Source organism: Balaenoptera physalus, assembly GCF_965194825.1.
Source record: "Balaenoptera physalus genome assembly, chromosome: 15".
NCBI lineage: Eukaryota > Metazoa > Chordata > Mammalia > Artiodactyla > Balaenopteridae > Balaenoptera > Balaenoptera physalus.
The window spans coordinates 46,116,723-46,130,083 of NC_138894.1; the positions used below are offsets into that span (position 1 = coordinate 46,116,723).

The 13,361-nt window shown below is 33.6% G+C and overlaps 1 protein-coding gene across 14 annotated transcripts in view; it reads left to right on the forward strand.

Annotated features, from left to right (window-relative positions):
* USP34 (ubiquitin specific peptidase 34) overlaps window positions 1–13,361 on the forward strand; it is a 231,515-nt gene that overhangs the window by 144,317 nt on the left and 73,837 nt on the right. For all 14 annotated transcript variants that reach the window (XR_014253950.1, XM_082426527.1, XM_082426526.1 and 11 more), the window contains 6 exons: window positions 2,688–2,813; window positions 4,016–4,138; window positions 4,267–4,350; window positions 4,870–4,956; window positions 10,407–10,607; window positions 13,174–13,256. Coding sequence is in view for 13 of the 14 variants with exons in the window: in XM_082426527.1 (XP_082282653.1) it covers window positions 2,688–2,813; window positions 4,016–4,138; window positions 4,267–4,350; window positions 4,870–4,956; window positions 10,407–10,607; window positions 13,174–13,256 (704 nt within the window). In the remaining variant the exon portion in view is untranslated. The remainder of the gene's footprint in view (window positions 1–2,687; window positions 2,814–4,015; window positions 4,139–4,266; window positions 4,351–4,869; window positions 4,957–10,406; window positions 10,608–13,173; window positions 13,257–13,361) is intronic.

Sequence of the window (13,361 nt, forward strand, 5' to 3'; positions counted from 1 at the left end):
AGATAGTGGGAGAGTAAAATGAGGGGAATGAAATGAAAAGATAAAGAGTCAAACTGGCCATGGCAAGCTATTTCCAGTTCACTCAAAGTAAAGTGGACAGCATTGAAGTATTTTAAGCAGAGAGAGAGACATGTTTTGATTTTTGATTTACAGGTAATAGGTTTGTTTGGCAAGAATAGGAAAAGCAGTAAGGAACCTAATGTACTAGTCCAAGGAAGAATTGACTTTAAATAACATCTTTTTAGTGATAACTCACAAACTTAGTTCTGCAGACCAAACCTCTTCTCTGAGTTCCAAACTCATGTATCCAGTTGTTTACTTGATGCTTCCACTTGATGTCCCACAGGCATCCATTCTTCTTCATTCAAATGGAATCCACCCAGTTGCTCAAGCCAGAAACCTGGATGCCATCTCTGTTTTTCTTCTTCCTGAACCTGAGTCTATCCCTACTCCTAATCCAATCTACCACACGTAATGTTGTTTTGACCTGTTGTCCACTTAATTTATTTCCACTGCCGCCATTCTATTTCAGGGCACCATCTTTCTTGGAAGAATCATTATTTTGAGACTGAGTGGCAAATAAAATAGTGGTGCTTTTATGACTTTCCTTATGTTAGGCTAACTGTTCTTTCTTTCCCAACAATGTTATTAAGTGGCTTCTTTCTATGTTTCCAGAATGTGTTTGGTCATGAATGACCAAATTGAGTCATCTGTTCCCCATAACCTGGTTTCTTTTGTGGTGGCACACTCTTAAATTCCTGAGAAATCCCCTTTTTGTTCAAGCAGAATAATCAATAATAAATGTCCATAAACCTTCATTTCCTCACCTGTTAAATTTTATGCCATAAATACTTAATAACCTTTTACTTCATGTCAGCAGTGTATTGCCAGTTTAAAAGAGAGAAAGATAATTATAAGAATTTCCCAGTTTTCCAAGAGGGTGCTAGTGTTCTACACAGTGTGTTATGGGAACATAAGCAGGAAACAAAAATTTGGGGAAGATTTCTGCAAAAGAGGAGTTGTTTAAATTGGGTCCAACTGCTGATAAAGAAGGAAGAGAAGCATTACAGAGTCACAGAAAAGTGAATGGCATGATTGAAAAATTGGGAGTGTGAGTATGATGTAATTCAAATATAAGGACAGAAAGGGAGATTGTAACCTGTACCACAAAGGACCTTAAGAGGTTTTTATTCTTAGTAAAATAGATGGCTGTTATCATGGAAGATTTTAAAACAACAAAATGAGATCTTTTTTGGACTTTCAAAAACAAAGTTTTGGTGTTAGTGTGGAGGATTATAGTAGAGAAAACAAAGACCAGAGGTACAAGAGCCAGTTAATAGGTCATTGTAATTGTCCATGTGAGGCCTAAACCAGAGAGAAAGCATTTATTTTTAGGCAGTTATATTATTGAACTTGGTGACAAGTATGCCATTGGTGGTGTGGAGTTTCTTTGTTGTACAAGACTGGTTCAGTCTTGAAGAGGATTACCAGAAGAATAAAAGGATCTTCACTGTGTATGACCCATATTGTAGGGCCTTTCAGTCATAATGTAGAACATAGTCTTGTACACCTGGGAGATTTTCTTTTCCTTCAAATAATTTTTTGCACAGAGTTCAGTCCCTTCCTCCTTTCCTCCCTCTCTCCCCACCTTCTCTTTTTTAAACTGGATGTTTACAAAGGAATGAATTTTATTTTACTGAAGAACTCTCAGTGCCTTGTCCCCAAATAAACTAAAAGTGTTACTTGGGTTGCTTCGCTTTCTTCATCAGGCCGTGAAAAGCAAAGTTTACTTTGAAACTCTTGTCTCTAAAATTTTCTTGCCTTCAAAGTATATTAGCTTTATACCATTATACAGAAAGAACGAAATTACTTTTTGTAGATGTATAAGAAGATTCCTTTGGCATCTTTTATACTGTATAATACCTCAGAATCATTATGACGGCAGCTAGTAGTAGAATAATACTATACAAATTCATAGTCTGGAAAATTCCAAAACTTTTGCTGCTTTAGCTTTTGCTGCTTGTTTACCTCTTGGGGTTGTGCTTTAATTAAAAAAAAAAAAAAAAAAGAAACTTGCCTATTTCTTACATACCTTCTGTAATATTCTTTAGCTTACTGTTATCTCAGTAACTTAGAGAGTTCAAATTTAACAAACGATAATGGAAAAAAGTAGGTTCTTTAAAAATTGTTTGCTTTTCTCTTAATCTCTGCTTGTCTGAGACTGGAATATAAGGAAGGCATGGATTAGCGAAATAAGAGAAACAGGTGTACTCTTTTCCCAAATGTAAGGTCAGGGATTTAATTTACCAGGTCTTTGTCATTCTTAGAATAGTGACCTGCAGGGAAGAAATAGATGATAGTCTTATTGAAATGTACTTGGATGGCTTTATAAAACAGACATTTTCACTTGTGTTTGAAAAGTTTTTCTGAGGTAAGTGGCCAGACTTGCAGATCACTTTTTCCCAGGAAAGTGTTCAGTAACAAGTTGAAAAACCACTACTTTGACATAACTAAATTTATTGAATAAATTTATTTACTGTGTAACAAATGCTTTATTCTCACTTTTAAAGTAAGATTTAAAAATATTATCAAATATGATAATTAGTGATTTTATGCAGATCAAACTTAAGTTTAGATGTTGCAAAAAACTGATCTGTCTTGATAAGCAGTTGCTCTTATTTGTATAGAGCTTAAGATGTGAAGAACTTCATCTTCATGCAGAAAACCTCTCTAGGCGTGTATGGGAGCTACTGATGCTTCTTCCTACATGTCCTAACATGTTGATGGCATTCCAGAATATCTCAGATGAACAGGTAAGTCCACAGAATATTTTTACTTCCCTGGAGGATGGTACCAGTTTACATTCCTACTGGTAGTGTATGAGAGTGCTTGTTGACTGGTAACCTCAGTAAAATTTTGCCCATTTAATAGGTAAAAAGTGCCAGTTCATTTTAATGTTCATATATTTAATTATTAGTGAGATTGAATAATATGGGCTAAATACAAGGCAAGGATTTTCTCTAAAATTATCTTTAGAAAACAGTGAATTTGCCTTTATATTAGTGTTTTTTCGTATTACTTAATGTTCTGAATATTGCTTTGTTTTTGACAACAAAAAGTAATGTTTAGAGAAAATACCCTATGATTTAATGACATTGCTTCAGTGCTTGTTTTGGCTGCTTATACAAGTCAACTGGTAGAAATAGAGAAAAAAGGAGTCAAAGAAATTTAATACATATTAATATTCCCAGAGGCATGACCTCACATGTATTAAGTGTTATATATCTTTGTAAAGATATCTGTTCAAATTAAAGATTATTTTTAAAAGCTATATAATAAGGAGTTACTTAGTGGGGATACCAACAGAACACCTATAGGACTAATGGAAAAACAACGTCCTAATGTTATGCTAATGGTTATCTATGATTTGGGACGTTGTTATGTGATCTCTCAGGGTCTTGTATTTCAAATGACTTGGAAGTGAAGAAGATGGGCCTAGAAAATGGTGGTTGGTGACTCATTGTAGGTCTAATAATAATATCGTTGTCAAGGATGCACATAAGTGTGAATAACACTTTCATAAATTGCGAGTAGAAAAGAACAATATTTTAAAGTTTATGTGTTTGTATATGACTTTTTAAATGAGTAGGTGTCATAAATATTAAATACACACTGTACTGCTTTTGTATCCTTAAAAGTTCACACATTCAATTATGCTGCAATGTGTTTTTCATTGGGAAGATGGCAAATTACCTCAACTGTTGTGGAGGTTAACATATAGTTTTTTCCTATGCTGCTGTTGTGTATTAATTTTAACAAAATTTAATGAATAATTGGTGTTTTAAGCATATGATTAGTACCAATTATATAATTGGTCTTCACTTGTTTGAACATATTTCAATATATATGTAATATTTGAGTTTTTATATAGTGTCATTTTCTTTAGTTTTTTTTTGGGGGGGGTGTCTGTTAATAAGTTGGTTGGAGAAACCTGTGTTTCTTTTTTTAATTTAAGTGTAATGATGGACTTAATTGGAAAGAACTGCTCAAAATTAAGAGTGCTCACAAGCTATTATATGCCCTGGAAATTATTGAAGCACTGGGAAAACCTAACAGAAGAATAAGAAGAGAGTCAACGGTAATTGCTTTTCCATTATTATCATTAAATGTTTGTTTTCTCTTTGGAACAAAATTCTAGAGTACGTTATCTTTTAATTCTCCCGCCACCCTTCCTTATTTATTTATTTATTTTTGTCATTCCCACAGGGAAGTTATAGTGATCTTTATCCAGATTCAGATGATTCAAGTGAGGATCAAGTGGAAAATAGTAAAAATTCCTGGAGTTGCAAGGTTTGATCATATATGTTTTGCAGTGTATTGGTAAAAATAATTTATCTCTAATTTTCCACCAGAAGTTACCATAATTATTGTTTTAAACTAACTTACCATTTAAATAAAGCATAGTTTAAAAATTATGTATTACTCTAATCACAGTAATAAATAAACTGAGATTATTTAATGCTTTGGTGCTCCTATTTTTAGCACTTATTATTTTTTCTCCTTCATTGGAATACTGTGTTAGGACATCCCAGTGCCTGGGATTAAATGGTTAATGGAATACAAAGATATGTATATAGATATTTATAAGAATCTTTCTAAAAAATTCTTAAAAATTAGTTGTTTGCTATTACTTTATTGTATAGACGTTATATTGGTTATTTAATCAAAGAATAATTTCTTAAATGAAAGATATATAATATTTTACTTACACAGACATACACACACACCCAGTTACTGAATCAAAAAGCAGATCTTTACTATATTATGTAGCTCTTTCCTCTTAACCATTACTCTCATAATTGCTTACAGTTTGTTGCTGCTGGAGGGCTTCAACAGTTATTAGAAATTTTTAATTCTGGAATTCTAGAGCCAAAAGATCAGGAATCCTGGACTGTGGTAAGTGAAAATGCACATTTTCAACCAGTTACAGTAGTTAACCCCAGTGAGTCACTTCCATGAACCATTGGCAAGTGTAACTTTTGCTTCACACTTTATTGTAGTAAAGGAAAGTGTGGAGTACAGTAGAAATAAATTTAAGAAAAAATAAGGAATCTGATAAACTAATTTTGCAATAAGAGTTCTCCATGTCAACTCAGTTAAAAAAATTTAAGTGATAATATTAATGACTCTGAACTATAGGTAATTCATGAACATTTTTCCATTAGTTTGGTAAACTATATATTAAATTTATATAGTCTTAAAATTTGGATGCTTTTTAAGAAAAACTTGGTTTATGTCTTCAGTTTTTTGAAAACATCCTTTTTCTTTGTTTCATTTTGTTTTGACCATTTCTTCCTTTAAGCAACACTACTCAAAAATGTATTTCCAGAGCATTTGTGACTAGTCAGCAATGAAAAAGGTACAGAACTTGAGAGTAAGCCTTTAGAAATTTTTATAGCAATTGGACATTGCCGCAGTGTTTTTTTAATAGTATTTTACAAAATTTTTGATCCTTAACAAAATGGAAGTTTTAGAAAATGGTACTTTATCACTGTTAACTTGACAAAGCACTGTCCTATAACGTTAGGAAAATAAAATTGTGGAATATTTAAAAATTCATAATGCTGGACCAAACTGTGTAATCCAGTTTTGTATTAAATGGAAAGGCTGCTCATTTCCTGACCTCCAGCAAAGCAGAATAGCATTATCAAACATTGCATTCAAATTTTAATTTCTTAGTACTTGTTTTTTAGAATTACTTTAGAACCTAGGAGTCAGATGTTCTTAATTTACTGTCAAATGCTGGTACATCCAAGATATTAAAGAAAGAAAATACATTTAAGCATATTGCTATCTACCAAGATTTTGTTAATCTTACCATTGCTTTCAATACTTTTTGCCATTTTTATTTTTTATTTTTATTTTATTTTTTTTAAGAAATTCACGTTCTTTTATTTATTTATTTATTTATTTATGACTGTGTTGAGTCTTCGTTTCTGTGCGAGGGCTTTCTCTAGTTGCGGCAAGTGGGGACCACTCTTCATCGCGGTGCACGGACCTCTCACCATCGCGGCCTCTCTTGTTGCAGAGCACAGGCTCCAGACGCGCAGGCTCAGTAATTGTGGCTCACGGGCCCAGTTGCTCCGTGGCATGTGGGATCTTCCCAGGCCAGGGCTCGAACCCGTGTCCCCTGCGTTGGCAGGCAGATTCTCAACCACTGCGCCACCAGGGAAGCCCTGCCATTTTTATTTTATATATTTTGCTACAGATATTTTCCTTTTTAGAATAGATACCTCTACTACAGTAATTGTTTTCTGTCTCTTAGAACTGAAATGTCTGTTGTGTTTTATTGTTGTGTCTTTGTTGTCTCAGTGATCTCTCAGAATTATAAGGTGCCTTTTAGTTCTTTGGCAAAGTGGGAGAATTTAAAATCTTTAATGAGTAGTTGTGTGTCGTTTATAGGACTTTTGTTTATAAACTGCTCTAAGTTTAGCTTTGAATAAAGTTTACAGGTAATCATATGCTAAAGATCTTCTCTCTTTGTTTCCTTTAAAATTGTGGACACTTTTATGAAGTAGTAAGAAAAATTTACTGCTGTATGGGACACATTGTAGCCTGGCAATGCTTGAGATGCCCAGTTTGCTTGAGACACATATGGCTTTCAAGTCAACTGAGATCCCATATTTATAATGTGTATCTCTCGATATATTATAGGGTACTGTGGATACTCTTACATGATGAACAAAATTTCAAGATTTCCATAAAGTCCAATTTGTCTATTTTTTCTTTTGTTACCTAAGCCTTTGGTGTACTAACCAAGAAATCATTGCCAAATACAGTGTCAAGGCACTTTTGTTCTGTGTTTTCTTCCAAGAGTTTTATTGTTTTAGGTCTTATATTTGATTCATTTTGAGTTAATTGTTGTATATGGTGTTAGGTAAGGGTTCAACTTCATTCTTTTGCATGTGGAGATCCAGGTTTCCCAGCATATTTTCTTGAAAAGACTCCTTTCCCCACAGTGAATGGTCTTGGTACTCTTTTCAAAAAACATTTGAACATATTTGTGAGGGTTTATTTTCAGGCTCTCTATTCCATTCCTTTTATTTTTTTGTCTATCTTTATGCCAGTACTACACTGTATTGATTACTGTAGCTTTGTAGTAAGTTTTGAAATCAGAAAGTGTGAGTCTTCCAGTTTTGTTCTTTTCTTTTAAGATTGTCTATTTGGAGTCCCTTGAGATTCCTTGTGAACTTTAGAATGGATTTTTCTGTTTCTGAAAAAAACATCGTTAGGATTTTGTTAGGGATTGCATTGAATCTGTAGGTCACTTTGGGTAGTATTGATATTTTAATAAGTCATCCAGTCCGTGAACACGGGATGTGTTTCCATTTATTCGTCTTTAATTTCTTTGAGCAGTTTTTTGTGGCTTTCATTGTAGAAGTCTTTCAGCTCCTTGGTTAAGTTCATTCCTAAGTATTTTATTCTTTTTGATGCTATTGTAAATGGAATTGTTTTTGTAATTTCCCTTTCGTATTGTTCATTGTTCACATATAGAAATGCAACTGAATTCTGTATGTTGACTTTGTATCCTTCTACTTTGCTGAAATCATTTACTAGTTTTAAGAGCCTTTATATGGAGTCTTTAGGGTTTTCTACATCAAAAACAAACAGATAAATTTACTTCTTCCTTTCCAATTTTGATGCCTTTTATTTTTCTTGTGTATTGCTCAGGCCAAAACTTCCACTACTGTGTTGAATAGAAGTGGTGAAAGCAGGTGTCCTTGCCTTGTTCCTGATCTTAGAGGAAAAGCTTTCAGTCTTTCACCATTGAGTATGATTTTCACTATGGGTTTTTCATATATGGCTTTTATTATGTTGTGGTAGTTTCCTTCTGTTCCTATTTTGTTGAGTATTTTTATTATGAAAGTGTGTTGAATTTTGTCAAATGCTTTTTCTGCATTAATTGAGATGATGTAGTCTTTTCCTTCATTTTGTTAATCTGGAGTATTTACATTGATCATTGCTATGTGGAACCATCCTTGCATTCTAAGAATAAATCCCACTTGGTCATGGTGTATAATCCTTTTAATATGTTGCTGAATTCTGTTTGCTAATATTTTGTTGAGGACAGTGTCTTTTGTCTGGCTTTGGTATCAGGGCTAATGCTCACTTCATCGAATGAGTTAGGAAGTTCCCTCTTCTTCAGTTTTTTGGAAGAGTTTGAGGATCGTTGGTATTAGTTCTTCTTTAAACGTTTGTTAGAATTTACTAGTGAAGCTGTCAGGTCCAGAACTTTTCTTTTTTGGGAGATTTTTGATAACTGATTCAATCTTCTCACTAATTGTAAGTCTGTTCAGGTTTTCTATTTCTTTGTGATTGAGTCTTGGTAAGTTTTGTGTTTCTAGGAATTTGTTCATTTCATGTAAGGTATCCAGTTTTTGGACACACAACAGTTGTTCATAGTACTCTCTTACAATCCTTTTTATCTCTATAGAATTAGTTGAAATGTTCCCACTTTCATTTCTGATTATAGTAATTTGACTTTTATTTTTTCTTAGTCCTTCTAGCTAAAGGTTTGTCAGTTTTGTTGTTCTTTTCGAATAACCAGCTTTGATTTTCACTGATTTTTCTGTAGGTTTTTCTGTTCCCTGTTTTGTTTACCTCTGCTCTGATCTTTATTATTTCCTTCTTTCTATTACTAGCTTCAGGTTTAGTTTGTCTTCTTTTTCTAGTTCATTAAGCTATAAAGTTAGATTGTTGATAAGAATTTTTCTTTTTTTTTTAATGTAAACATTTACATTTATAAGTTTCCCCATTAACATTGCTTTCATTGTATTCCATAAGTTTCATATTGACCATGTTTTTTATCTTCTTCTGTGAAGTGTCTCTTTATATCCTGGGGGTTGTTGTTTTGCTTTGTTTGGGGTTTGCTTTCATTTTTGGGGGGGTTTTTTCTTTTTATTTATTTTATTTTTGGCTGCGTTGCTGTGTGTGGGCTTTCTCTAGTTGCGGCAAGCGGGGGCTACTGTTCGTTGCGGTGCACGGGCTTCTCATTGTGGTGGCTTCTCTTGTTGCGGAGCACGGGCTCTAGGCACGCGGGCTTCAGTAGTTGTGCACGCGGGCTCAGTACTTGTGGCACACGGGCTTAGTTGCTCTGTGGCATGTGGGATCTCTCCGGACCAGGGCTCGAACCCGTGTCCCCTGCATTGGCAGGCGGATTCTTAACAACTGTGCCACCAGGGAATCCCCCTGTTTTGTTTTTTCTTAGTAAAGAGCTATAAGACTTTTTTCCTTAATCAGTTTGGACAAGTTTTTTGGTCAGGTATATGTATTAGGAATATTTGCATTCAATCTGTAGCTTGCTTTTTCTTTATATTTACAGTGTCTTTTAAGCAGAGAAATTTTAAATTTTAACAAAATTTATATCCGAGCTAAGAAATCATTTTTCCAAGGTCACAGAGATTTTCTCCTGTGTGTTCTTCTGTAAGTTTTATAGTTATCTTTTACATTTAGGTCTGTGTTATATTTTGAGTTAACTTTTGTATATGTAGAGTGAGGTTGAGGTTTTATTTTATTTTTTCCATATGGCTATCCAATTTTTCTAGCACTGTTTGTTGAAAAGACTTTTTTTCTCACTGAAATTTCCTGGTACTTTTCTTGAAAATCAATTATATAGTATTGCTATGTTTCTTGGCATATTGGTATAGTTATAACACTTAGTAGTGGTATTAGGAAAAGAGGAGAACAAGGACCATTGAAGAGAAAGCTCTGAATCTCTCATACATAGGTGATATTCTTATTTATTTGAAGGAATTGCTTTATTTTAAAAATTTTAAAGTAGAGCTTTAAATCAGAAATTTTACTTTTCATACTAAACAGTATTTTACTGATGAAATGCTTGTTTTATTTTAAATATACATATGTAAAGTGCAGATTTTTCAGTTGAATAATTTTCTAGAATTATTGAGAATTGCTTTCACTCCCAAATAGTAGAGTATATGCCACTTAGGTGGAGAGACAACCTCCAGTATTTTTACTCTCAATGCTAATTTTGTAGGTAAATATCTTTATTAGCATTTTAATAATTTTTAAAATTGTAGTACATTGCGAGCAATATTTTTTTAAATCCTGTATATCTCTATTATATATATTTGTATGATTCTTTCATGAGAGAAATGCAAGTGTCATTTCCATTTCATTAAATATACATTCTAGTTATCTAGTGTCTTTATTTTTGTAAGATTGGATTGCTACTAACCATAATACATGAGCAGCAAAATTTCTTTACCACATGGATTAAGTACTAACTATAATTATTTTTATTTTCTAGGCCTTAATTTCAAGTTGTATAGTAGCCATATTAAATTAATGAAAATAGGGAAATGATATTTTCTTCTTATCCACAGTGGCAGCTAGACTGTCTTGCTTGCTTGCTGAAGTTAATATGCCAGTTTGCAGTAGATCCATCCGATTTGGATTTAGCTTATCATGATGTCTTTGCCTGGTCTGGTATAGCAGAAAGCCATAGGAAAAGAACATGGCCTGGCAAATCGAGAAAGGCTGCTGGTGATCATGCCAAGGGTCTTCATATACCAAGATTAACAGAGGTAAAGTACAAAAGTCATCATGTAGTAATAAATTTTGTCTTCTAAGAGAGCTTGTATATTTTTGTTTTTACAAAATGAATACTCTAATGTCTATGAAATGCTCTCCTACATTACCACAATATGACCTAACAGCAGAAGTAATGCCTTCATTTTAAAGCAGTAGAAATTACGAAGCAGTAAAACTTTTCAGTTCATCATCCAAAATGCAGGAGTGAATTAATTTTGTGCCATTTTAATGTTATCTAACTGTAGGATTGAGTTCATTAGTTGGTCTCAGTAATTTTTATACTGAGTGTATCAGGGTCCATTCAGGAAAACAAACCACACTAGGTATTTCAACAGAGTAAATTTAAAATTGAGAACTGGTTTTACACATATGTGTTGGAGGGCTAAAAATGAAAAAGAGAATGTTGAGGTAACGCGGGCAAGTGGCCATTCACCACCCCTAGGGTTTGAGGAATATATGTAAAAGGTTGTGGTTATCAGGAATGAGGCGCTTATAGGAGGGATCCTGTTGAACTGGAGTTTAGGCCTCCGAGGAAGTGGTTCTGTTACTGCTTCTGAAATCATTTGCCTCTTCTGGTTAAAATACTAATGGAACAATGTTAACAGAAAAAGCAGCGGAAATTCCCTGGCAGTCCAGTGGTTACGGCTCCACGCTTTCACTGCCAAGGGCCTGGGTTCAATCCCTGGTCAGGGACTAAGATCCCACGAGCCACATGGTGCGGCCAAAACAAACAAACAAAAAAGAAAGAAAGAAAAAGCAAGGAAGTAATCTCTCTAGTATCCCACGTTGACAAACCTAATAGAAAGCCAGCTGGCAGAGGAGGAATTTAGTTTATAATGTACCAGCACTAGTGTCACAGAGCGAGTATCAATACATAGTATGGTTGATTTAGAGCCAAACGAAAATGGCACAATAACCAGTGCATCCAGCAATAAAATTACAATTCTTTTTGGCTGTGGATTCTGTTGTTCATGTGATCAAATATTTGCCCTTCCAGTGTCTCTATTAGTGAACTGGGAACTGGGGAGAGATGAAGATGAGTTTTTACTTAATCTCTTCTTCATTTTGTAACCATTTGAGAACAGCAGCTTACCTCATACCTGCTCAAGAAACACCGGAGTAATTAGTTGTTACTGATAGAGAAATAAAATACACATACTCAATATATGGCATTTTTAAATAATTGGCTAGTTTTTTTTTTAACAAATTTATGCAAGTACATAATTACTGAAAACAATTTAGAATGTACAAGTGAGGGAATTCTTTGGCAGTCCAGTGGTTAGGGCTCTGTGCTTTCATTGCCGAGGGCCCAGGTTCGATCCCTGGTCAGGGAGCTAAGGTCCCGCAAGCTGTGATGTGGCCAAAAAGAAAAAAGAAAAAAAAAAGAATATACAAGTGAACCTTCCCCAAAGTCATATAGGTCACTACCATTAATAGCTCTATGTGTTAATCTTTTTATGTGCATATTTTTTCTTATGCATATGCCAATGTTACATTTTTATAGTTTAGAAAAAGAGCATACAATATATATTTTTTCATCTGTTTATCATAATATTTACTTAGAGCTTAGAAGGTAAATCGAAGATATTTGGGGGGAAATTTTTGTTACCCTAATTCTGGAGACGAAGTCATCCAATAGTAAGGAAGAACACTAATTATTTTAATAATTTACTATCATGCATTATTTCGTTTGTTCTCCTTTAATAGCCTTTTAGAAGGTTCAGAATCCAAACTGAACTTCCAATTCCAGCCTAAATATAGCTTTTCTTAAAACTCTTCTTATTTTGCCAGGCACAGGTTTAGTTGCTGCTCCCTTCTGTTGCTCATTTGGCACATTGCATATACTTGTGTTACAGTGCTTTCTATGTGTTCTGCTGCACTGGACTAACTTCCCCAGGATGGGAACAGTGCTTTTATAAAATTAGTGCCCAGAATGGGTTCTGACCTGCAGAAGGGATTCAGTAATTCTTTATTAAGTTAGCAAATATTTTTATCCACTATATAGATGAAGAACTAGAACCTAGAAATTCAGTATTTATTAGAGTCATACAGCTTGAAAGTTAGCAAACTAAATGTTGAACCTCAAGGTTTTTAATCTGGAATCCATGCTTGGTATCTATGGTATATTATATTGCTTTTCTATGTTTATTTCAGGGTGGTTGAGGAATGTTGCACTGCTTGACATTTTTTTTCTTATTTCAAAACTGAAAAAGGTTACTTCACCTACCGCCCAAAAAATCCACTGACGTGTGTAATACATAATATTTTTCTCACTCTGTTGGGTGACATGCAGATAATCTGTGGATCAAATAAAAAGGATTTGCCTGTGTATTTCTAAATTTTTAATATTTTCTTTTTAAAGTTGCTATTCTGAGGTTTCTTTATAAATATCTGGTTTTCTAATATTTAATATTTTTACAGTATTTTCCAATAACCGTTTTTAGAATATTCCTTATCCTTTTATAAATAAAAATCAAAGTAATTTGGAGTCTGGTTTAAAACGCAGTTTTGTGTTTTAGTATATTTATAGATTTTTTTTTTAATGTTTTTATTTTAAAGGTATTTCTTGTTCTTGTCCAAGGAACCAGTTTGATTCAGCGACTTATGTCTGTTGCTTATACGTATGATAATCTGGCTCCTAGGTATGAAGTTTTTACATAATTTATGATTGTATGTATTTAGAGTAAGAATACAGTGTTTTAAAATTTTAATTTGAAACCTAACAGAAAAATTGTTAGGGTGTTTTA